This window comes from Podarcis erhardii, assembly GCF_964252035.2.
Source record: "Podarcis erhardii genome assembly, chromosome: 10".
Classification (NCBI taxonomy): Eukaryota; Metazoa; Chordata; class Lepidosauria; order Squamata; family Lacertidae; genus Podarcis; species Podarcis erhardii.
Window position 1 is genome coordinate 23,628,282 of NC_138500.1, and position 26,269 is coordinate 23,654,550.

The 26,269-nt window shown below is 42.7% G+C and overlaps 1 protein-coding gene across 1 annotated transcript in view; it reads right to left on the bottom strand.

Moving 5' to 3' along the window:
- The window catches only part of KIAA1549, a 117,530-nt gene that overhangs the window by 46,310 nt on the left and 44,951 nt on the right, over positions 1 to 26,269 (bottom strand). Inside the window, 6 exon segments of the mRNA XM_081878778.1 lie at positions 176 to 235; positions 1,897 to 2,080; positions 2,520 to 2,650; positions 3,889 to 4,066; positions 6,271 to 6,359; positions 7,279 to 9,999. Coding sequence (XP_081734904.1) covers positions 176 to 235; positions 1,897 to 2,080; positions 2,520 to 2,650; positions 3,889 to 4,066; positions 6,271 to 6,359; positions 7,279 to 9,999 — 3,363 coding nt within the window.

Here is a 26,269-nt window from a genome sequence, read left to right on the forward strand (position 1 = left end):
CCATTTTTAAAATTTGAAGGAACTTTAATGATGGATTCTTTATCTTATCTGGCTAAGACCTTCCAACAGTTTGACTTCACCCCCAGATGGCATGCGCCTCCGTTGTCTCCCAAGACAGATGGATGCCAAACAGAGGTTATCAGTTGAAGCTATTTCGTCTTACAGTTGTACTTACCTGTTCTTACCCAGGAAGATTTCATCAAGTGAGTTGTGTTCAACTGAGGGTAATAAACAGCTGGAGGGGAAGAGGGGGGAAACAAGGGGAATGGGTGAGGAAACATGTATTAAAAAGACCCAGAAATCTAACAGACTGGAATCAAGGGGCTATTTTATAATTCATACTGAGACAGTCAAATAAATTGGCCAAGGTCCTGGGGAAAGTCAATTGGCCAAGATAATAATCACTGCCAGCTCTACATTCTGACCATTAAACTAAATTAATTAAATTCCCACAGAGCTATTATATGCTTGCATAATGGGAGGAGGGGAAGGAAGCTAAAGCACAAAATTAGAAAGCTTGTTATTTTATTTGCAAAGTAGTGAAGCCTCCTGCTTGGATATACACAGTGGCAACCCTAGAGCACCACCTTCGGGAATAAGGTATCTCAAGGCAACAGAAAAGCAGCAGCAACAACAAATCTTATGTTTTTCTTTGCATAAAACGAGAACTGCTCCTGCTTCTAACCGTAAATTTCTACAGTGGAATAATTTACTCTTTATTCCTTCCCTTCCGAAATGAAACCTCACTGTTCTATTCCCCAGAGCAGGGCCCCAGCACACTTTAAGACCGTGGAGTCTCGGTGAATTTACAGGCAAACTAGACCCGATTGTGGAAGCCCCATGGCTGCTTTTTCTCCTGCTGTTTTTTTAAAGAGTTTAATAGCACCCAGAAGGCCGAATCCCCGAGCACTTCCAAGCGGCAGTTTACTGTGGGCTCAGGGCTACTCATTTCCAGACTTTTTTTTGCTTAACATCCACACAAAGTTCGAAGTCAAACAAAATACCAGCTCACACTTTTAATTAGTTCAACCCTGATTTCCCCTTACTGAGAGAAAATCCGGTAAGAAAAAAATAACCTTTTATACATCTGCAGTCACAACTGGCACTGGAAGCTCCGTAGTGCGTTGTTGTTTTTTAGTAGATGTGACATTTGTGGTGACTTTTCAAGGAGTGTCCTTCCTACTTCCATTTACTTCTCACATGAGCAGATTTGCACAAGTCATGTGCATTGCTTAGTGCGCTGAGTGGAGGTCGGAGTGGGGGTGTACATGTGTGCCAGGCTTTCTGCAAATTAAGACAATTCCTCTCTCCAAGCCTCCTTCAAGTGACCTTCAGCTTAAAACACCTCAAAATCTTGTTGGTAATACAGCAAAGGAAAGGAGCCTCTTATTGCTGGTTTTTTCCCCCAATCCTCCTCAAGAGACTCCTCCAGCAGGAAGCCCCTTGTCACCTCTTTTCTCCCCCAATATTTCTGATGCTTAATTTACTAGAAAGATCAGCACACACACACACACAGAGAGAGAGAGCACTAAGCAGCCCCCAGTTTAACTATTAAAGATCTTGCGCAATTCTGCCATATCAGAATTGTGCAATCAGAATTTTCATCAGTTTAATCCTGTAAGCTAAGGGGAAGGGACTGATTGGAAGATAATGCCTCCTTATTGGACATGGTCCTTATGGGAACCATGACGCTGGAGAGGAAGGGACTGTAATTTTTTAAAGAAAAAAAAACATTTTAATGTTGAAGACTTTTTAGCAAAAAGATGGGATGATGATGATAATAATACTAATCATAATAATCATAATACTAATCATAATCATAATAAACATGTTAAAGAAATAAGCAATAAGGGTCAACAGGAAAACAAGATTTTGCTGTTTTACGTGAATACTCACGTTCTGCAATCTGTTGCACAGGGAAGCCCATGTAGAAACTGAACTCCACCACAGAGAGGTTCCTTAGCAGCTCACTGACTTCGGACCCGTTCAAGAATCTGTGTTTCTCTTGGATGGCAAACACAATTTGCACAGGGCCCTGCCGAAACACTGCTCTAGATTTACCCAGGGTTATATTCAGTATCTGAAAAGACCGGGTAAGAGCAAAGCAAAAAAACATTAGCCCTGCTCCTCTTTCTCTGATCCACCATTCTAAAAATACAATAGTCACAAAGGACATAAGTTAAACAAAAGTTAATGGAATTTTCTGTCTGGCTGAGACAGGGTTACTCTGACACATCATACCTATAGCTGCTTGATATACTTCTGGATTCTAGCATAGTGATTGTTCCAAAAGCGGTATTCAGAATTTTCTTTTCTTACTGTCTAGGCAAATTTATAAAGTATCTACTTTGTCTAAATATTCTGTATGCTAGTTTAGTGCAATGGCTAAAAACCTGATGTGTGAAATCAGAAAGGCACCAACTCAAGTCTCGGTTCTGTCATGAATGGCCTTAGAACAACCATTCATCTGCTGGGAATAACTGCAATAATAAGAACCAACATCACTGTCGTCATCTTACCTGAACACTGAAGTTGGAAATACCCTGGTGATGTTTTCTCACCTCCCCAAATGCAATTGTCAGCCCTTTTTCAATGTGCTGGCTGAAGTTACAGAACCTAATGTCAACACTTTGAGGCACAAACTGAAGCACTAGGAGTAGAAAACAAATATTTGTGTTACTAGATGTAAGGTTAGCTCGAGAATTACAGGATACTCCAATGCCCCCCCCCCAAATCCCAAACAGTCACAGACACAAATCCTGTTCCTGCCCACAAAAAAACTTATGCCAAGTTCAATGAACCTGCCTGATTCTCATCAGTACCGTATATTTTCTTGATTATTTATTATGCTATACAGTACCTGAATGATGGAATACTTTGGCGCTATGTTTGTACACTTTCCTTTGCTTTTGGCCATTGTTTATCCTTCTGCTCTTATTTATCAACACTAAAACCTGCCTTTACACCATCAAGCACTCAAAGTACTTCTCCACACAGTGCATATTTAAACTATACAATTTGCTACCACAAGAGGAACGGGTGGCCACCAACTCGGATGGCTTTAAAAGAGGATTAGACAAATTCATGGAGGATAAGGCGATCAGTGGCTACAAGCCATGATGGAAATGTACTGTGTTCAGTGCTGGAGGAGGCAGCATGCTGCCTGGGAATCACAAACGGGGAGAGCGCTGCTCACAGATCAGGTCCTGATTTCAGGATTCCCATCTGGTTCACCACTCTGAGAACACTGTGAAAAGCCAAAGGCAGGCAGGCAGGTGGAACTTGATGAGGATAATGGGATCTTTGCTGTGCTGGGGAGGGGGAAGAGAGGGCATTTGGAGAAATGAGTGAGGATTATGGGGTGGAAGGAGGGAGGAGAGGAATGGGCATGGAAATGGGGGTAAGGATGCAAAGGGGAACTGAAAAATAGAAGCTTCAGAAATGTGCTGTGAAGGTGAAAAGGAGAATGTCTAAGGCAGGTTTCCTCAACCTCGGCCCTCCAGATGTTTTTTGGCCTACAACTCCCATGATCCCTAGCTAGCAGGACCAGTGGTCAGGGATGATGGGAAGTGTAGTCTCAAACCATCTGGAGGGCCGAGTCTGAGGAAGCCTGGTCTAAGGGGTGGGGCTGGCCAGATATCAAGGGAGGGTATTGGCTAAGGGATGGAGCTGATGGGTAGGAGGGATTGGCGAGTGAAGTGAGCAGGAACACTGGCCTCTAGTAGCATGAGAGAGATATAACACACACACACACACACACTAAACCATATACCGTAACTTGGGGAAAGAGCCCATGTTTGTCCCACAACAGATCTCGAATCAATAATGCCAAGTGATTCTTTTTGTGTGCGCAGCGCAAAAACACAAGGGTGATACAGCTCAGCTTACCAGTCTGCACGTGAAACTTGCGGTCTGGAACAGGGAAAGAAGGTTGTAGCGATGAGATGAGAGGTACCTGCCCGCGTAGAAGGCTGCTGTCCACAAGAGCATTGATGACAGCAATTGCCGTGTAAACAAAAGGACCTGAGGTCACCAGAAACGAGAATTTGGGAGAAAATCTATAAACCTATTAAAAAGAAAGAGGGGGAAATGAGAATTCCAAAAATCCCAGAAGGAGCATTATTTATTGCACTACAAAACAGAAAGATTGTATAGGGGTGGGTGTGCTGTTCAGCAATGACGAGGTTACACAGGAGGGGTACAGGGCTGAATCAAAACCAAGTCAGTTGCACTTAAATCCTGCTGCAATAAATGGGACTGAAGTCAGAACTAATTTTCATATTGATTTCAACAGAACCTGAGTGCAATGGGACCATAGTATTTTGGCACTGTGATAAAGGAATGGAACCAGTTACAGATTCAAGGGCTGAAGCCTCCTTGTAATTGCCTTTCTTTAATTTCTACCCCCTCCTTGGCAGCATCTAACCCAGTCCCCACAGTTCTATCACAATCTATCCCCCCCAAAAAAAAAAAAATTAATGATAGAGCACAGGCTTTACATGCAAAAGGTCTCGGGTTCAATTTCTGGTATATGCAGATGGGGTTGGAAAAGACTCTGATCTAAAAACCTGGAAAGCCCATCAGCAGAGACAATACTGAGTGTGGACCAATGGTCTGATTCAGTATAAGGCAGCCCGTTACGTTCCTAAACACACAACTACATGAAATCCAACCAACTAACATTGACTATAGCATTTACTGGGGTGGTGTTACGGCAAAGCATGTCTAAGAATAGGTGACAACCGACAACTTGCAAAGGAATAATCTCGGTCCAGTATACCTGAAGGAGCGTCTCCACCCCCATCGTTCTGCCAGGACACTGAGGTCCAGTGCCGAGGGCCTTCTGGCGGCTCCCTCACTGCAAGAAGCAAAGTTTCAGGGAACCAGGCAGAGGGCCTTCTCGGTAGTGGCACCCACCCTATGGAACACCCTCCCACCAGATGTCAAAGAGAACAACAACTATCAGACTTTTAGAAGACATCTGAAGCTTTTAATGTTTAATGGATTAATGTATTTTAATGTTTTGTTGGAAGCTACCCAGAGTGGCTGGGGAAGCCCAGTCAGATGGGCGGGGTATAAATAATAAATTATTATTATTATTATTATTATTATTATTATTATTATTATTGACATCTCTCTTTGTGCAAACTCAATCCAAGCTTAGTCATAGTCATAATTAAGACCTTTGTAGGGCTAAAAGGTGTGAACCCCCTTTCGCTGCCAGAAGATGTTAAAATGAAAGCGTTATCACTTTACATCATCATCATCATCATCATCATCATCATCTCTCATATTGTTGAGCCATGAATGTTAAATTACAACCACACACCTCAGTTTTCTGAAGTGTACTTTGCCACGGTGCTGCATTTAAGAGAACTACCCTCTGCACAACACATCATAAAAATGAAACATCTGTGAGCAGTAAATGCAAGATGTAAGGAAAGCAAAACCTGGAACGCACATTATTTACCTGTGGTTTCCCTGTTCATAAACCTGTTTATGTGCAGAGCCTTACAGTAAAGTCAAATCTGTTAGCAGGGAGCAAGTTTCACACTAGGGAATGCATTTCCAAGATCTCTGACAACAATTCATTAGTGTAGGTTATTAAGCTGCACAGCAGTCAATTTCAAGATAGCAACCTTGGCAGTATTCCATCACAAGCCATGGGCCTTTTTTCTTGAGGGAGGTGAGAACACCCCAGACATTAACATTGCAGTTCGGAAATAAAGCTGTCCTCCCAAGATGGCGAGCCAGCAATGGCGTCGTCCAATCGCAAAAGAAACAGGAATAAGTGCACAGAAATAGGTCCTCTCTTTTTAGCATTATAAGGGATTGCCAGGAGATGAACCCAAGTTTGGAAGGTTCTGTGGATCATTCTCCAAAGAAGAACAATTTTAAACCACAGTTTGCATTGTAAATGAATGGGAAATTGCTCATACTTTAAAAAGCAGCATATTCATAATATCGTGACCCAGTGAGACAAATGGATTGAAGGCCTTGTCCTGGGACTTCCTGGACTGGCAAATGAGCACAGTGCATGCCAATTATTATATCAATGCATCACAGCCACAGCATTACACTGGCACCGCAGAAAAATGCAACAGCACTATCGCTGAGGAACAAGATACCAGTTAAGTGGACGATATATCCAGTTACACCCATATCTCTCAAGTATTCCTGTGATGCTGTATAATGAAACAAATTATCTGAATAATTAAACAAATTATTAATAGCAGCCACGCAGCACACTGTGTGTTTGATATTGCTTACCTCCAGTTCAACAAGCCTCCTAAATTCAGCTCTCAGGATTTCTTTGATGGATTCGCTGATGTTTTCTACTATAGGTTTCCGAGCTAGAACTAGAAATTTGAATCAATGAATATATATATTATTTGTTTAAACCATGCGCATACAGATCTAAAAAAAGTGATTGCAGAGAACTACAGGGAGCTGGAATTTCCACCCTTATCCATATTTCATTTTCAGTCAGAAACGCTAATAGGTATTTTGAAACATAGCAGCCCATCAATCCTGCATAAATAAGAAGCATAAATAAGCATAAATAAGACCTGTGTTGGTTTTTTAAAAAAAGTTTCACCTCGTAGAGCTTCAATTCCCATTGTTCCCTGGAAAGAGGAATTGATTTTTAAACCACTCTGGGAATTGCAGCTCTGTGAGGGGATTAGGCAGTCTCCTAACAACTCTCAGCACCCTGAACAAAGTTCCCAAGATTCTTGGAGGCAGTGGTTAAGGATGATGGGAGTTACAGTGGTACCTCGGGTTACAGACGCTTTGGGTTACAAACTCCGCTAACCAGGAAGTGGTTGTTCCAGGTTAAGAACTTTGCCCCAGAAATCGCACGTCAGCGGTGCAGTGGCAGCAGGAGGCCTCATTAGCGAAAGCGCGCCTCAGGTTAAGAACTGTTTCAGGTTAAGAACGGACCTCTGGAATGAATTAAGTTCTTAACCCAAGGTACCACTGTATAGTCCAGCAACATCTGGAAGGCTACTACAGTCTACCTATTTGCACCACTCCTGGCCTGAGACAGAAAACATTAGTATTCAGTAAAGAATTGAACTGAAAGGCAGCGTATGAAATATTTTAAATGAATAATATTAGTACTGCTGTGCAAAATAAACAGTATATGACATTCGCAACATGGAAGGATACCAGTAGTCCATGTTCCTTGAGCAAAATGGCATGAACTTGTGGATTTTAAGGAACAACTTTTAATAACACAAGAACAACAACAGATCTGGGTGGGGCGGGAAGTCTTACCGGCTTTCACTATATATTTATCAGGGACCGTGATGTCACAAACGTAGGGCTGTCTGGTTGCTGGAATGGTTGCCACTGTAACTTCTGGAGTCGTGACCAGTGCAGAAGTGGTAGGTGCTGTAGATGATCTTGGTGTACTGCTGGTAGTTGTCAAAAGGCCTATTGTGCTGCTAAAGGTGGTGGCAGTAGAGATTGTCATGCTGGTAAACTCAGTTACACTAGTTCTGGTTGGAGGTCCAGATTCAAGAGAGGTCATCACAGATGGAGGCGTCACTGGAGGTGCAGATGAAGACACCATGGCCACTGATTCAGTAGCAGAAGCGGTACTGCTCGCATCCGTAGCCAACGGTGGCATATAAGGGGTAGTTCTAAAAAACATTGTGGTCTCAGTTGCCTCAGTAAATGAGGAAACCGAGGCAAGGTTAGCAGTAGCACCAGCATCCTCAACAGTAGTTGTGGTAATAGTAGATAAAAGGGATGAGGATGTCAAGATGGGGGTTGCCTGCAATGAGGTGAACCACGAGGTCACATGCGTTTCATCCTCCAATATATTGCTGGTGAAAACAGGCTCTGGGACAGAGGTGGGAAGCACCAGTGTAGGGACGGTTGCATCAATAGCTATGGGTGATGACTCAAACTGAGAGGTAGCTTGTGTGGAAGGTGAGGTAAAATAAAATTCAGATTCCATCACTAAGATTGATGTTGGTTCCAGTAACCTAGAGCTCATATAGAGACTTGATGATGGCACAGTTGTAGAACTATGTGTGACTGAAACGGAAGATGAGTTCAAATTAAAAAATGAAGTTTGCCATGAAGAAGTCTGGGATGCCTCTATGCTTGTGATGTCAACAGCTGGGAGCTCAGCTGAACCCCAGCTAGAAGAACTGTCAAGAAATACAGATGACGGAAGGAATGTCGGCGAAACATGAGGTAAAGATGTTGTCAAATCACTTGGCATTATCAAGAATGATGTGGCTCTAGCAGATGACAAATGTGAGAAGCCATTTGGCTCAGAGGGGAAAGGTGTTGATGGAAGGCTGGATGGAATGTCTGATCTATTTACAACAGGCTCTTCTGTGGGAAAACCCACAAGTGTTTTGCTAAGGAAAACGGTAGATTCTGATGGCATTAATTCGGATATTTCCAGACTTGAGTTCCTGATTGTCATGGATGGTGTGTTCACATTTTCGGTGAAGGCAGATTCAAGGGGAACCGTGGCAAGGAGAGAGGATAGTTCTACAGCACTAGACATAACCATTTCAGTTACAGAGTAGGGAAAGCTGACAGGAACACTCTCCAGTGATGTTATTTCAGAAGACTGGCCATAGGAAGGGAAAACTGATGTAAATATTATGTTTTTAAGGCTAATGTCCACAGCATTTGACATGGAGATTTCTGTAAACCTTGAAGAGAATGAAACAACAGGTCTTGAGGGGAAAGTAGTATCGAAGACTTCAGGAGGAGGCTCTTGCAGGTCATAAAAGTCACTAACTACGGATGTAAGTGGCGCAACACCGTTTACCTCAGAGGCCGTGAATGACGGTGTCTCAACATAATCACCTGAGCCCACATCATTTTCTGAAGGTGCCACTGAAAAGACTGGCTCTGAGAGAACTGAGGTGAAGTCACAGTAAGAACATGAAGCATATGGTCTAGTGGAAGGCACTGGGCTTGCGATGTCACTGAAGAACTCAGCTTGAGTTTGTTTCTCTGAACCGTCAGGCAAAACTGATGCTGTACTTCTGGATAATTGAAAGGAAAACTCATGTGTAAACAATTCCTCATTAAAATAACTACTGGAGGCAGTCAAAAGTGTAGCTGGGGAAGCAGGGGGAGAAACGAAAGGAAACAGAGCTGAAAACGTATCAGTCCCTGCGTTAGTTAACAAAACAGGAATTTCATTCAAAACATTCAGGACAGGCGAGCTTCTTAGAGTTCCTGTGACACTACTGCTATTAATGCTATAGCGAGCTTCTGTGTGTGTGTCGGTACTTGTCAAAATGTCTGGCATAACTTGGGCAACCTCACCAAGCTGTCTCAGGAATAAGGATGACCCTTTCGCAGTAGTATCCGAAAGCAAAGATGCTGAGGATTGCACAGAAAACAGCAAACTCTCTCCTCCTTTTCCAACCGTTGCATCCACTGCCTCAGATGCAACAGAACTTAAGTACGTAGAGGACATCAGCAAGTCTCTGCTTGGAGTCAGAGTTACATCTGCCAGGTCAAAAGGCCTTGAAGAGGGCAGAGGAACATGGGGGACAGAGGCAGCCCTTTGCAATGTTGTTTGCAGTGTTTCCAGGTAGTCCAGTGAGGAGATGGCAGGTAATGAAGGCGCTAACAGCAAAGTTTGCAAGGATTCTTTTGTTGCTTTCACTGGGAAGGAACCTGAATGATAGTCCTCTGTAAAAGATTTCAATGAAGGGGTTTGTTGTGCATTTGGAAAGGAGCTGATCAATCTATCATTACTTAAGACGGCTTCGTTGCTTGTTACCGAAGTATCCAACAGTGGTACATTTTGTCCAGCTGAGACTCTGCTTGTTCCTTCTTGGTCCGATGAGGTCACCTCAGGAGAGGTAACAGGTGACAACAACCCCTCAGGAAACACACTATTTGCCTTGGGATCCGTTGTGCTTTTTGTTAAGGCTTCGTGAGTCATACTGCCCATGGTGCTTTGACTCGGCAAAAGAGAAGAAATATTCTGCTGTTCCAAATATATGTCATCTATTAAAAAAAAATTGAAAGGCAAAGGTAAGTTGTTCATATTAAGCAAAATTACTATTACTGTAATACACTGAAATGTCAAAATGCAAAAATCAGTGCAGAGGACATTCCCAGAGACATAACATTTTTTTTATTAAGAAAGGGTGGAGTGTTTGACTGTAATACACTTACCCGTGGGTTGTGTTTTAAAGTGCTTTAAAACTTTTTATTTCTGTAAACTGTATTGTGAATGCTTTCCCTTTTTAGCCTTACCCATATATTTTACTGAAGACTCAGCCTAGCAGCAAGTAGATCAGATTGCCATAAGATTTTATATCTCCTTAGTAGACTTTGCCACAGTCCAGATGTGAACACTAGTCAACAATCATTTATTCAAAGGCCAAAGTATTCCAAGTGCTGGAGGACATGAATGCAAGAACACCTCACATTTATGAAAAGGCAACTCATAAAGCTAGGAAAACAGAAAGCAACTGCGTAGTACATACTCAACTGTTGTAAAGAACTGCACTTCATACTTCAACATTGTAGCTTTTTCTTGGGGCATTTTTGCTTTTTGGCATTTAGCTGTATATGGTAACGCAGGAGCCATGTGTGGCAGCAGGAATAAGCCAACAGTACTCACAAACATTCATTTCAAAAACACTACTGGTTTGATCACCTTGCTAATTACTTAAAACAACGTAGGCCCTTATATATCAAGGAAGGGAAACTTGTAGCCCTCAAGTTGTTGTCAGATTCCATCTCCCATCATTCCTGAGCAGTGGCCATGATGTGGCTAAAGAGCCACAGGTTCCACACCCCTGGACTCACCCCAAGCAAGAGTGCCTTCAGGCAATTCTCTGGGATAAAGCTAGTCTTCCCGTTTGGACTAAACTTTCAAGATACACATTCTTTTTTTGGTTAGGTATTCTGACTATAAATGAAGTTGATGCACGCCCATTTTAGGTTCATGGTCTGACTGTATCTTGGGTTCCCTAGAACAAAGCACTGAATCGGTGAGCCACTGAATTGCAGGTTGCAGCATCTACATAGGCCAGAGGTAGGGAACCTGTGGCCCTTCAGATGTTGTTTGACTACAACTCCCATTATCCCTGACCAAAGGCCATGCTGGCTGGGGATAGTAAAGGTAAAGGTAAAGGGGCCCCTGACCATTAGGTCCAGTCGTGACCGACTCTGGGGTTGTGGCGCTCATCTCGCTTTACTGGCCAAGGGAGCCGGCGTACAGTTTCCGGGTTATGTGGCCAGCATGACTAAGCCGCTTCTGGCGAACCAGAGCAGCACACGGAAACACCGTTTACCTTCCCACCGGAGCGGTACCTATTTATCTACTTGCACTTTGACATGCTTTCGAACTGCTAGGTGGGCAGGAGCAGGGACCGAGCAACGGGAGCTCATCCCGTTGATAGTTTCAGAAGGGCCACAGGTCCCCTAGCCCCTGGCCTACACAGAGTCCAAGACCCCATTTATCCAGGCTGATCACTGGACTCTCCTGGACAGGCAAGAGCACATGGGCTTCCTTTTTCAAGCTTACCCAAGCAATAAGACCTTCCCAAGCTGTATGTTATTCCTGTATCTTTTGGTTGTTATTCGGTCCTGACCTTTGGCTTGGTCTGTGTCCTGGTTTGTCCTTTAGGCCTGACTTGCTCTCCTAACTTGGAGCTTTAACACACACACACACACACAGACAGACACACACACACACCCTGATTCCGATCTCTTGGAACAACTCCTGTCTCTTGGTCATTTCAAACTGCTGACCATTGCTCAGCCCTGATAAGACTTGAGTAGAGAATGGATGCAGCTGACTGAACTCCAATATACGAATGCAAGAGAGCAGCAAAACTCTCTTCTGAACTGGGCTAATTAAAATAGAATTTCCCCTTATATCCTAGTAACCTAGTTATCCACAGGGAAGCTTTTCGCTGACATAAAGCCTTAACTATTGTGACACAGGCAAAAGAAACAACCACCACCATCACCTTTCAGTGCTCTTCAAATTGTTCAAGTCAACACAGTTTTTGGTACCAATTATCCAGTCTCCCTAGACATTAAATGTCAGGATCTTGTAAAATAAAAATAAAATTGGCATCCTAGAGCTTCAAGGATTGTTCGAGCTGAAATCCTTTATGAACTTGGTTGAAAATAAGAAGTGTGGCCTACTTCTAGGTGAACAATTTATTTATTATTACATTTATACCCCAACATACACAGCACTGCATATGAATATAAACAAATTTAATTCAGATATTAATGAGGGTTTAAAGGAAGTTCACTTCAAAGGAAATGTCTGCCTGCTTCACAACGTAAAAGCATGCACACAACCAATGTACGGATTAAAAAAACCACAAACTGGTCTAAATTTGACTCTTAGTATCCTCAATCCCGAGTCTTTGTTTTTACAAAATCATGTGAACCAGGGCAAGGGCATGACTAATATAACATCTGTTTTGTCCCTTAAATGCTATTTGGGATGCTGTTAGAATGAGGAAGCAGCTGATGAGAATGAGATGCTGAAGTTAAGTGTGCATCTTTAGGTCACAAACAGCTTCGTAAGGAATGAAAGAGGTTTTAATGTTAAAAAGTGCATAGAGTTTGTTAAAAAAAGGTCATGACATCCAATTTTAATCAGCCTGTCGGTTTCCCTTGTTCCCTTTATGCTAAAAGTGACATGCAAAAGCAAATGCTGTTTTTCTTTTCTTATCATTTTCCAGGAAAAGACATTTGCCTGGAGCAGAAGCTTCTTATTTGGCCTGAATTTGGCCTAATGCATTAAAAAGCAGGCTTGATCACTGCTGTCAGAGTGTTCTGCTTGCAAACAACCCATCCACATTGATCTCTCATCTGATGCTTCAACACACTGGGCTAGTTGCACCACTTGCATAAAAAAGCTGAACTCCTGACTGTTTAACAGAGTTTGCACCCTGTACTTGGGTAATGAAATCGGTCCTCAGAACTCCATATTCCCCTTTCTTTCATACAGTAGCTGCCCAAGAAAACACTGCTTTCTTTCTATGTAAAAAGCAAAAAAGAAAGAATATATTTTGAGAAGCTAGCTTTTCCAGATAATTTTTCAATAGGTGTGGGTTGAAATTTTATAATGGACAAAGCTGTAAAATGGGTGCTTGCCAGTGCTGAAGAGTTTAACAAGCAGAGAGAGCGAAGCGTTCTGCCCCACCTGAACCTGGCTTTGCATGAAAAGAAGAGTGACAAGAGAAAATTGCTGGGAATAGATCAGGCAACCTCATTTTTGTGTGGAGAAGAATGCTAATGAGGCCTCAGCAGAGAGATGCTTTAGAGCCAGGAGCAGTGAAGAGGTTGCACTCTTCTCCTTGTTAGCCTTGGGGAACATGTTCTTGTTATGACAGATGGCTATTAGGCATGTGAAATATAATAGCCTCTTATTCATCCCAGTGATGAGAAAGGGGATGGGCAGGGTATCATGTGAATGCTTTCAACTATATGCACTCTTTGATGCTTTCAGAAATGCTCCCTTTTACCGGTTGCAGCCTATCCTTTACACTGCATTGCTTCTACCATCTCCAATATGACCTTGGGGTTTAGGGTTTCCTGCAGCAACATTTCAATTATTTACCTGGCATGTAATAGAACTCTGCTATATTGGAAAATTATTCTCCTTCGACAAATGCAAAGCAGTGACCCTTCCTCCTTCCCAAGACTTTTCCCAATTAGAGTGAAATAAATGGATCCATTTCCCATTCCCATGCACCGATTTGCTAAAGGACTAAACCAATGCCGAATCTGAAGATATGGGGCATTCTTCAAGGGAAAAGGTTGATTATACAGTTATAAAAGAATCAGCATAGGCACTGCAATACTTCAGGTGATTTTTACACCTAGCCTTGAATTGTCTGATAGGCAGCTGCTCTCTCAGGTCTCAGGCAGAGGTCTTTGACATCACCAGATGTTAGATCCTTCTAACTGGAGTTGCCATGGATTGAACCTAAAGCCTTCTCCCTCGACCCTCTCCTGTTCTATTTCCTACCAGAATTAAAAGTGCTGATACTGCCTTAGAACCTGATTACTTAAGAGACCACCTCCTTTCACATGAACCTGTCTGTCAGGGGTTCAGAAGGAGAGACACAGGAGGGGGAGCAAATGGAGAGTGAGGAGGAGGAGTACGAGGGGGGAGCAGGCAGTGACAGTGGAAAGAGTTATTCCACAAGCCTCTCCAGCGAATCGGAGGACTCACAGAAGGGAGCGCCGATGGCCAGGGCGAGGGGGGTTCCAGGGGGGAAGCCCCAGGAGGAAGGGGCCAGCGGGGAGTCCCTGAGCAGCAGTTGGAAATCAGGACCAGCTTCCCCACCAGAGCGCAGTGGGGAGGGGGAGTCCCAGGAATCGGGACCAGTGCTCTCACCACCAGCGGGAGGAGAGGAGTCAGGTTTGGTCACGCCCACATCAGGAAGCGGGGAAACGGTCAGGAGGAAGGTTACCGGCTGGGCGGGCGCGCCAAGTTCAAATGTACAGGCGAGCGGCACAGCAGGGAGCCCGGGTAGGGAGCCAGGTCCTAAAGCCCGCCGGAAGGAAGGGGAAGACCAAGGGGGGTCAGCGTCAGAAGAGTCCAGGAAGGAGGAGACCCCAGAGGGCAGAAAGACCCAGCGAAGGAAAGAACAGCGTAGGAGGTGGAGCCGGGCGAGGATCTTAAACTGGTGTGGGAGGAGCAGTGAGTCAGAGGGGACTTAGCCGGTCTAGCGTCGAGACGTGGGTCTGTGCGCCCAGAGCCTTGAAATGGAAACTAAACTTCAATAAAGACTTAGTATATTATATCCACCGGGCGTTGGTCCTCTGTGAGCTGGGATCTAGAGGCAGACCTGACACTGTCATATATTAACATATGCCTCACAGGTTCTTCAACAGGTACACCTGCCATCAGAAGGGAGGTGAGTGGAAACAGGACCTTTTCTGAGGTGGTACCCTGGCTTTCAAACTCTCTCCGTAGAAAATGTAATACAGTGGTACCTCGGGTTACATACGCTTCAGGTTCCATACGCTTCAGGTTACAGACTCCACTAACCCAGAAATAGTACCTTTGCTTCAGGATGAGAACAGAAATCGTGCTCCAGCGGTACGGCAGCAGCAGGAGGCCCCATTAGCTAAAGTGGTGCTTCAGGTTAAGAACAGTTTCAGGTTAAGAATGGACCTCCGGAACGAATTAAGTTCTTAACCCGAGGTACCACTGTAGTTTTGTTTTTAACTCTTGTTGTCTCCAACTTTTTTATTCAAAGGTGGGTCCCAGGGCCAGTAGGGGGGGGGGACCCACCAGAATAAATTTTGGGTGGTATAGGGGAAGGGGAAGAGGAAAACATTCAGCCACACAAACAGAAGTCCTTGCACTGATAGAACTTTCTCTCTAGAGCTACGTTGCGTACAACCTGATGTGATTAGTTCAACCATACATTATTTGGCTAACTTACAATAAGCTTTGCACACTGTGGGGATGATCCAAATGCTTCCCAGAAAAACAGTAGATACCTCATATATCTTCCCACCTCACCCCACCCCATGCCAGTTTTCCTAAGGCAGGTTGCTTTCAAGCCATTAAAGGGGCTGGAGCCTCACATCCATTTAGCAGTAATGCTTCAGCTCCACAGAGGCTGAATCTCCCATGATGCCCTGATAAACACATCCATTAAAAAAAGATGATGAATGGTGGAAGAGTGGGTAATTTGGCACTCCTGCCATAATGTGTCCCAGACTATTAATTTTTTGCGTTTTTACACATTCAAGTTCTGCGGTTACCCTTAATGGACATCCTGTGCTAAAAGGTTTCCATCAGCATGGAAAGAAAATTCTTAGAAAGTCTGCCCATCTATTGATTGCCAAAAAACAAACAAACCAGGATCCAGTAGAGTTATGTTCCTGACACGGCTATTTATTCCATTTCTGCTGCAAGCTTGACTGTGAAAAAAGGAGCTCACCACCCCATCAACTCTTCAAAAAAACACCCTCATTGTAGAGACAATTATACTGCATCTCCCACAGTACCATATTTTTTCTCAATTTCCAACCCCCTCCCCAAATACATCAATAATCAATTCTGATAAATCTGTGTGAATTTTGAACCCAGGACTAGGTATTCATTACATTAGACTGGCTTGCATGCTGCTAGGCTTGGGTTCAAAAAATGCTGTGCATCCATACAGCTCACTGGGTGACCCTACAACCAATCAGCTATCATGGGCGGGCCCTGGGCTGGTAATCTGAGGTGAGCAAGCAGCTGTGGGACCAGTCTGTTGTCAGGATCAAAGAGCAAGTCAGAACCCAGGAGGCAAGACCAAGCTGCAAGCCAGAAGTCAGTGTCAAAGACACAGGACCATGCCAGAGCTCAAGAAGACACTATGCCTACAGCGATTCTTAACTAGGACTGGAAGGCCTCAGACATTCCTTCTTGTTCAAGAGGATCCAATAGCCAACCAAGATATGAGGTCAGTCGAGGGCCAAAGTACAGAGGTTCCTCAGAAGATAATTCATTGTAGAAACCATTGCCTCATGGTAGGAATTTTGAGAAGAACTGGGTGGGTATAAGAGGATCAATTCTAAGTGATCAATAGACTACACAAAGCCACAGACAATAACATCAATATTAAACCCAGCTAACCTGAGGAAAGTTCCACTCCTTGCGTCTTAATTCCATTCTCTGCTATGTCCCCAATCATTTGAAGAGGACTTCTTAATAATCTCAAGACTATTCAGATGTTGCATCAAAAGTCAGATTCCCCTTCCCCAACCCCCATGTTTTATCTGTTTCATTATTAACAGGCACCAAATTGCTCCAAGTTGCCAGAGGAAAACAAATCCATTTTTTTAACTCAATGAACGGCACTGTCTGTGGTTATTTGCAGTAATACATAAGCATGCTTAATGAGAGCGAAGAGAGAAGAACATTCAATTTAAAATGTCAGTGCTATAACAAGAGAATAATTTCATTTATCAATCTAAGAATTTTCATGTTGGTTAAGGAAGATCCATGTAATTGTCACTTAGCTGGAAAAGCTACTACCAATTCATCGCACTTTAAAACATTTCAGTTTAGGTAAGTTATTAAAAAGTTGTCATATGAAAAGCAAGTTTTTGCAAGCTAATTATCATTGTTAGTAGCACTGAGAGCTATCATAGGCGAAGGTAACTACCTGCCCCCACCCGCTTAAAATAAGTAATAAATGCTCTACATTTAAAAAAAAACACAGGTGCACTGAATTGGGAGTCTGGTTCAGAAAAGTTTATGCCATAATTGGGAATAGAAATATCTGTTAATTTCAGTTCCCTTAGCTCTCCACATTTTTGCAATTCACAATCAATTCCCTTGGAATTGAGCTGTCTGTATACTATTCAATTTATTTAAAAAGTGGATGGGAAGAACAATAGGATACAGTATCACCTCATTCCTCCTTTTGTGACTGTGATTGTACTGTATTTAGATAAAGTTATTATTTATACAGCATCCTCAGTGCACTTGGCACTTTAAAGAAACAAAAATGGAAAAACAGTCCCTGCCTCCAAAAATTCACAATCTAAACTTATGACAGGTGACGGTGGTTGTGGCAAGAACAACAATACTGTAAAACTGAGGGAAGATAACAGAATGGCAACAAGGGTATAACAAAAATAATATGATTTTCCTTGTGCACACATACAGTGGTGCCCCGCAAGACAAACGCCTCGCAAGACGGAAAACCCGCTAGACGAAAGGGTTTTCCGTTTTGGAGGCACTTCGCAAAACAAATTTCCCTATGGGCTTGCTTCGTAAGACGAAATGTCTTGTGAGTTCCTGCGGGTTTTTCCCCCTCCCCCCCTTTTCCTAAGCCGCTAAGCCGCTTATCAGCTGATCGCTAAAAGCCACTAAACTGCTAATAGCGCTAATCCGCTAAGCTGTCAATGGGCTTGCTTCGCAAGACAAAAAAACCGCTATACGAAGAGCCTCACGGAACGGATTAATTTCGTCTTGCGAGGCACCACTGTACATTTAATTATCAAAGGGTTGTATCCAATATTAGTCCTACTTAGAGTAGATTCATTAAAATTAATGGCTATGACTCATTCATTCAATCAATTAATTTCAATGGTTCTGCTCTAAAAAGGACTTACAACCCAAATACTTAACTTTAGAAAATGTTTCCAGATCACAGCATTCTTTTGTCACTACAAATTTTATTGTAAGTTAAATTTCTGGCCATACATTCAAAAGACAACCTGATGCTGTCTGCATGGATGGTTACCTGAACATCTATCAATACACGGTTGAGCATTATAATGTACACTTAGACATAATCTTGAGACAATACTGATTCAATGGGTAGTTCAATTAAGCAGTCATTGTGATTGATTGCAACATTGCCCCAGAGCAGCCAAGTTCTTCCTTTTTGCCAAAGTCCTTTGAAAACTCATTCATAAAAATGTCTATCTACTCATCCAGTTCTGCAGTATGCTTTTAAGTCATTCATAATTTACTTACAGGGCATAACATTGATTGGTCATTAATATTTAGCTGCACAAAGATATGTCAGGTGGAGTTTTTATAACCCAAATAGTTCTGACATTAAATCACAGAGCTCTAAGTGGGCTCATAACACACAATCTCCCTTTAGCCATACCTTGTGATCCACCGTCCCTCATGTAACTCAGTAGGAATTTATTTAGCTCCTTGTAAATGGTATTTCTAATTAATGATGCACTTTCCCAAAAATTATTGGCTATTCATTAACACGGACCAACATTTAACATGCAAATGAAGTGACCAGAGAGATACAACAGGCAACAATTTCTGTGATCACATTATCACAATGTACGCTTCTTCCAGACACTACATTCCTAGATAGAGCTGGGAGCTGTTTGTGTGTTTGTGTATGTGTGAACTGGCCCCTAAGCAGGGCTCTGGTTTTTGTGGGCTCTCTGTACAGGATGCCCATAGACTGTCACCACCACCCAACTGCAGGTCCCTTTCTCAATCCACCCTCCCAAATTGCTTGTCCTTCTACCAACCAAACTGCGGCTCCAAAAGAGAGATTAGAGCATAAGTAAATTGTTCCTTCCATCTCACCCTCACCATGGGAGATTGGAACTTGTCCATAAAACCCCAGAAGCAAGTTCCCATTTCCTAATGGGAAAGGTCCCTGAAAGGAGGAGAGGAGCAGGAAATCTCACTAGCTTCTTTCCCAAACTGGTAAATGGATGATCCCCTCAGGTCTGTGTAATATTGAGAGGAGTCCAACAGCGGTGGACTCAACTGTCCTGAAGTCCAAGAAAGGAAATTTTACCAGCATATGGGTCCTCTGCTGGGTTGATAGTCTCCAATGGCTTTTAACCATGTATTTTCTTGATACTGGTCCAACCACTAGGATATTTAGAGTTTCTCCTCTATATCCTGTACATTTAAAAAAAACCCATGTTTCAGAATAGGTTACAAGCCGTTTGCCATATTTGGCAACAGCTACAGCTTAGTGTTCATTTTCTACCCCAGAAAGAAACAGCATCCACAACAGCTGAAGAGAAAGTGGCCTGTATGCGTTTCTGAGGAAAGAGTTCAGAAAATGCAAAATTGCTACCAGGATATTCCCCTCCACAGCTGAAGGTCAGCCTTAAAATATGGCCATCAGGGGCTTGTCATTACAAAACCAGGATTGGATTATATGTTAAAATCCTCTCTCTTTTGGAAGGCATAAACAATACAGTGGGGGTGGAGGGAAAAATCCCACCCACTCACCCACAGCAGGCGGTATGAATTTTACGTTCTTAGACTGAGGACTGTGGCAGGCTTTTATTTTCTAGTATCCAATTTCTAATAAATAGAGCAAGTACTGTTTGTGGCTTTGACTCCTGGGAGACCCTTCACAGAATTTGCTCTGAGCATCACATCATTTCCTGGCAACCGAAAACCAAGAGGAAAGAGCGGCCTGCCTTTTTCTTTCTACCCACACAACTAGTTTTATGATTTCACAATAAGGCTTCGGTATTAGTAAAGACTGTGGAGCTTTCACTTCACAGATGGTTCAATTTATGGCTTTGTTCACCATGAGGACACAGCCTCAGCCGCCTGGCATACTGTGTGCTCCGATACACGTAAAAATGCAGCAGATTTCAACTTGTAGAGTGTGGGTAGGAAAAGTAAAGTTGAAGGAGAACAGTTATTATTCGGCGGCAGAAATCTCCCCTTTTTAAAAAAAAAATACTTGGGAGTTATTCTGCAGCTAAGTTGGTTGTGTACTAACTAGACTACATTAAGAGAGTCTGGAAACGTTAAATCAATTCAACCGAACCAAGCCACACTACATTGGGGGAAAAAGTGCAGGCAAAATTTTGATGCTTTTAAAAAAGAAGCTTTTAAACTGCCCTGATGTTCTTTTCTAATCTGTTTGGCTTTCTTTTGCCATGGCCTGAAGCAACTGGTGTTTCGTGTGAATGTGCTGTAGATACAGACTGATTATGACAGATATTCCTAACCAAGGAGGTCTATGTAGAGAAGAGGTCTCAGTTGCAGTGTTTCACATCTGTAAAATGAATGTGTGGGGCTTTTTTAAAGAATGCTTTATAAAGGCTTAATTCTTTAATATACAGTCGTACCTTGGATCTCAAACGCCGTGGCTCCTGAACAAATCGGCTCCAGGACAATCAAACCCCAGGAGTGAGTGTTCTGGTTTTTGAACGATTTTCAGAAGCTGAACATCCGGCGCAGCTTCCAATTGGCTGCAGGACGCTCCTGCAGCCAATTGGAAGCCGTGCCTTGGTTTTCGAACGGTTCCGGGAGTCGAACGGAGTCCCAGAACTCATTCTGTCGGACAACCAAGGTACGACTGTATCCTGATCAAGGGAAGTAACAGTCCCACTCTATTCTGTCTTGGTCACCTGCAGTTCTGTGTCCAGTTCTGTGCTCCACAATTTAAGGAAGATACTAACAAGCTGGAATGTGTGCAGAGGCGGGTGACCAAGTTGTTTAGCCTTGTAAAGAGGAGACTGAGAGAAGATATGACGGCCATCTTCACATATCTAAAGGGCCATCAAATGGAGCAAGCTTGTTTTCTCCCACTCCGGAGGCTAGGACCCAAACCAATGGAAAGGAGATTCCAACTAAACATCAGGAAGAACTTTCTGACTGTAAGAGCTGTTCGACAGTAGAAGAGACTTCTACAAGAGGTGGTAGACACTCCTTCTAAGCAGAGGTTGGATGGCCATCTGTCATGTATGATTTAGTTGGACTAGATGACCCCCTGATGTACCTTCCAACTCTACAATTCTATGATTCTATACTACATGTAGCTGAATGCAAGTGGTTGCCCAAATCTGGCTTTGATCCAAACCCAGGAAGTTCAGAAGACCCAGATTCAAACTGGATGTGAACTTTCCGGTTTTCAAACTTCCTCTCTGAAGAACTCACAATGCTCTAGAATAAGCTACCCCACCCAGAGACCTCCACACCCAAGTTATTGTAAGCAATCAGAGAGCGGAAGGGAAGGAGGGAATGCCCTGCTGCTGTTCTCATCAAATTGCTGAAAAAGGTAAGGGGGGAAGGAAGATAAGGGAGTATTCTCAGCCCTGGGGGGTAGCAGAAACAGCTTTGGGGTTGGTGGAAGGGTGATGGAGCAAAACCTTCTGAGTGCTTGGTTTACCTCAGGAAATTTCAAGGCTTTCCCCAACCGTGGTAAGCAAGAAACAAGAAGTGCCAAACTGAGGAGAGACTTAGAGAATTTGCCCATCACTAGAGACAGACATTATGTTTTTTTCACAGGTCCAAAGGAGGTTTTCACCAAGAGCACAATGTGTACATAGATGCTACAGTTGTACTCTGGTAAAGCGAGTTTTAAAGAGTTTTTGTGCCATTTCAAAAGCCTTCAAAATTGACAGAGGTGACAGTGGGTCAACAGGAATGTCTGCATGCACCATGGGAAATGGCGCCTCTCTCAAAATACTTTAAACTCTTTAAAAAACAACTGCCTGCCTTCAGCCTTAATTGGCCTCTACATCTGTACCCACGGCCTCAAGGGCTAATCAACAGTGCCACACACAGGGTTCACAACATTTGAGCATGCTCAGTCGAGTCTGAAGCCAAGTGATGACATCACAGGGCTGGCAAATCCCCGTTTTTCAGAATGGTTCATGACTTACAATGCATTTTCTGCCTTAAGCCTCCCCTCCCCTCCCCACTGCCCCATAAATTCCCAGTGCTTGAAGTTTGTTTCAACTCCTGATTCAACTGCCTTTATCCAGACAACAGACTTCAGTTACTGGCATTCGTTATGACATAGATGCCTGAAAGTAATCACGGTTTTCATGAATAATATCTTACGCTGTGGCCGCTCAACGCTTTTAACCTTGTACACCATTGCTCAGAATGCAGGCAGCAAGGCGAAGGAATAATTAGGGCTTCCCCAGATTAATTCTGGAGGAAATAAATGCTTAGCAGTGCTTTCTCAGCCTGTGTCTGTCTGTCTGTCTTTCTCTCTCTCACACACACAAACAATATTCTCCCCCTGCCCCTGCTCATTTGATTCAAACCAAGTATCCATTTCCCAGAGCATAGACGGCTTTGGGGAAAGCTCCAATTACGGTACATATCACTGGGTCAAGTGCAACGCAATGCACTTACTACCAGAGCACAAGCCGTCTAGTTTTTAACAAGAATATTGTTGTGACAGGGTTCTTCCCTCTACAGAGCCATTGTGTGATTGCTTCAAAGACAGAGTAAAAAGGCTGCAGCGCTGAACAACTACATAACATTTCATTCCAGAGGTGCTTTAGCCATGATTACCTATGATAGGGTGCAGTGGTGTAGCATGGGGAGGGTCACAGGGGCGGTTGCCCAGGGTGCAAATTTGTTACGGGCGCAAAATTTCAACACCCGGTGCTGCCTCAATACAGCTGCGTGCTTCCATCGAGCCCTGGACACTGGCAACCCATGCTACGTCACTAGTAGGGTGGTGTTCTCCTTATGTTTCTCACTACTAGTCTCATCAGTCCTAGCTTGTCTTAGCTTGGCCTTGTGTTGCCAAATATGTAAGTGATTCTCTGCAGGAACCGTTGGGGAAACGCAGTAAACCTGATTTTTAAACCAGCAGTGTGCGCTATGACTAGGAAAAACAGCCGGCAGTCTCCAAACATGTGAAACGATAAGTTGATCCCAGCAAAACAGTACAAAAAGGGTGACCTCTGACCAACGGATTATTTGGCAAAGTTATTTTACTTCCAACTTAAAAGCTATGACTAAGCTGCTTAGTCATAAGCAACACACAGGCAAGTCTTGTGCTTTGAGCACTTTCCATTTCCCCATCTGTAAAATCAGTTCATCTCATTAAAGAATTACACATGAGCAAAAAGAAAGGAAAAGGCTTTGTCAAGCTAGGCAGTAAAATAAGATTAACATGCTCTTGACCCATCTAAATAATGGGGAACACCCTCCAACAGCAGCTGAGAGAGGTTTGCTTTTAAATATTTCACGTGAAGATGGTTGTTAAGTCATTATTATTTAACACCTGAAGTCAGTGCAAGTCTAGCCTAAGCTACTTGCTTTGGCTGGAATTATACAATTGGGAAAGACTGTCTTTGGCTCTCCATTCAGCTCATCAAGCATGTAACAGAATTAACCACCATAAACCTTGGAATATTGAGGCCAGGCGAACTCAAAGGGAACACACCATGGAAACCTCTTAATATTTCTCCCTGTGTGGAGAAAACTGAAATCTACAAGGAGCAGACACACCATGTAATAGCCTGCTTGTGCATATAAGGCCACGGTGTTTAAGGAAGCTGGAAGGTCAGTCTTCAATCTTGGTGTCAAATAACGATGCCAAAAAAACAAGCAGAAAGATTTAAAATATTTTAAAGTTAAACGTGTTAAACCTAAAGTCCTCTCCTCTTTTGAGGCTGCACTTGCTTTCTCACCAGTGGTGGTTATGGCTGATAGAGACAAGAGAAAGGTCATTTTCCATAATGGCATCCAGGATGTGGAAGGATGGGAATGACCTCCCTGGGCCAGCGCCTCTGATCCCTTCATTGTTAGCTTTTAAGAGGGCATCAAAAGCTGTTTTGTTCCAGCAGACATTCTTTAGTTAAAGGGTGGGGGGCACTGTAGTGTTTAAAGACCCTGGAACCTGCACTTGTCTCCTCTTTTTATTGTATTATGCTGGTACTGCTTTGGATTTTGAATAGTTCTGCCGTTGTGTTGTAGAACCGTTGTGGTTATTTTAGCAACTCAAACAAACCACATCCCAGTTAGAAACAGTGAAGAAGGAAACAACAACCCGCACATCTAAGATATAAATGTGTATTTGCTTTCATGTGAATTCATTAGCGAGGAATGATATATTAAATTGTCAAATATAAATTGTCAAATGTAATTCACCTTGAGCCTGCTTTGCAGAGAAAGGTGGGGTATAACTTTATATTAATAACAAATAAATAAAAGCCACGTAGGAGAGAGCCAAATAACTCCGCTATCTCTCATTTTGACTTCTGTGTTGTAAGTCAGTCACCACCAAACCGGGAGAATATTGATTAAATTCCTCAGCCTTTGGGTCACCTTTTAAAAAAAAACTACCATTGTAACTTATTTGATTAACATAACTGTTATCTAGTGCAGCCCAGGAACATTCTCAAAATATTTGGTCAGAGCTAGCTCACTTTCTAAAAACCAGTGAGATAACAAAAACTAAAAACCTGACAGAGTTTCCAAGCAGTTGTGCTGATCACTAAGAAGAAACACAGCGTAAGTAAGGCAGCTCCTTTAACTGGGCCAATGAATAATAAAAAATGCTGAAAGTGCGAACTTTGAAATTATATAAGGCTTCTCAACATATATGTGTTGAATACTAACTACTACTGAAATAATCACAGGATGTGAATATAGATGCAGTCCAGGGCGGATATTTGTTTTAGATACAGTTAAGCATTCTTTAAACCAAAGGAATTAAACAGGTTTGAACAGAAAATACATTAATGATTACAAACCCACCAGCCCTTCACTAATTATTTTCTTTTCTTACTATGCATGTCTTTGTGCAAACCAAGAACTATCAAGGGAAGGGGAAGAGAGATTTAAAGCTTAAAAGAAAAAAAGTTGGGGCATAAAAATAAATAAATCACCAATTATTGCCCAATTATCACCCAACAACAGACAATTTTAAGGCTAAAAGCCTAAACTACAATTTCTTGGAAGTTCCACTTAAATCAAATGTGCTCTCCAGGTAAAAGGAGAGTTTCTTCAGTTTCTGAAGGCGGGCAATAAGAATCCAGTATAAATCACAAGCAAAAAAAAAAAATGAAAGGTTCCTAGAAATTGCCAAATGTCACCCCCTTCATACAGTAGATTTTGTTGCCCCTCTTTATTTACAGTGCTGTCCTCCCAGTTATGTGCTCTTCAAAAACAAAACAGGTTCAAAGAGTTAATAATGGTTTAGAGACCAAGCTACAAACCAGGAATTCCCTTCATTTTAATCTCTCCTGTGAGTTCTGTAGGTGTTCCTCAAGCTAATTCTCTTCTCAGTCTCAGTCCTATCTGCAATATGGGGATAATAAAACTGACCTACCGAGTCCGGGTGCTGAAATTAAAATTTCCCACAATGCTCCCTGGCATAGCTTAACCCCGGGAAATTTTGTAGGGAATTTAAAAAGGGGTCTGGTGTTGCTGGCAATAGTGCTTTGAGGGGGTTTGGTGCTGCTGTGTAAGTTTCCCACACAATGCCTCTGACATAGCATCTCTCTGTGGAATTGTGGGGAAATTAAGTAGCATCCCCCAGATACGCAGTGTTGATTTAAATCACTGCTTTTAACCACAGAATGTCCTGGAGAGACTTTATACCGGGGGTGCGGCCAATGAGACCACAATCTGCTTAAACAGGAATCTGAGCTGGGGATTAAGAAATCCAGACAAAACACAAGAATAAATTAATAAGGTTTTGTCTTATGGGATGAAGACAACCAACAATGACTGCCATTTGCTTCACCACAATTCATAATACAAAGTAAAGTGGGGGACACATGCCAATAGCTCCCCCCCAAAAAATAAATAAATAAATTTGAGGACAGCTTTGCAGGGTTGTTGCAAGGATTAGAGAGATAATGTATATGAAACACTTGAAAGCGTGCAAGATGCATGAGGTAATTTCATTTGCAGGAAAAAACCCTCTTACTCAATTTTTATTGGACATTTGATATATCAGTATCATCTATACATACAGAATGGCTGTATCCATTTTTGAAAACTTACTAAGAATCTTACACATGGGTGGTTAAAAACTTCACCGTTTTTGTTGTTGTTGTTTTTAGA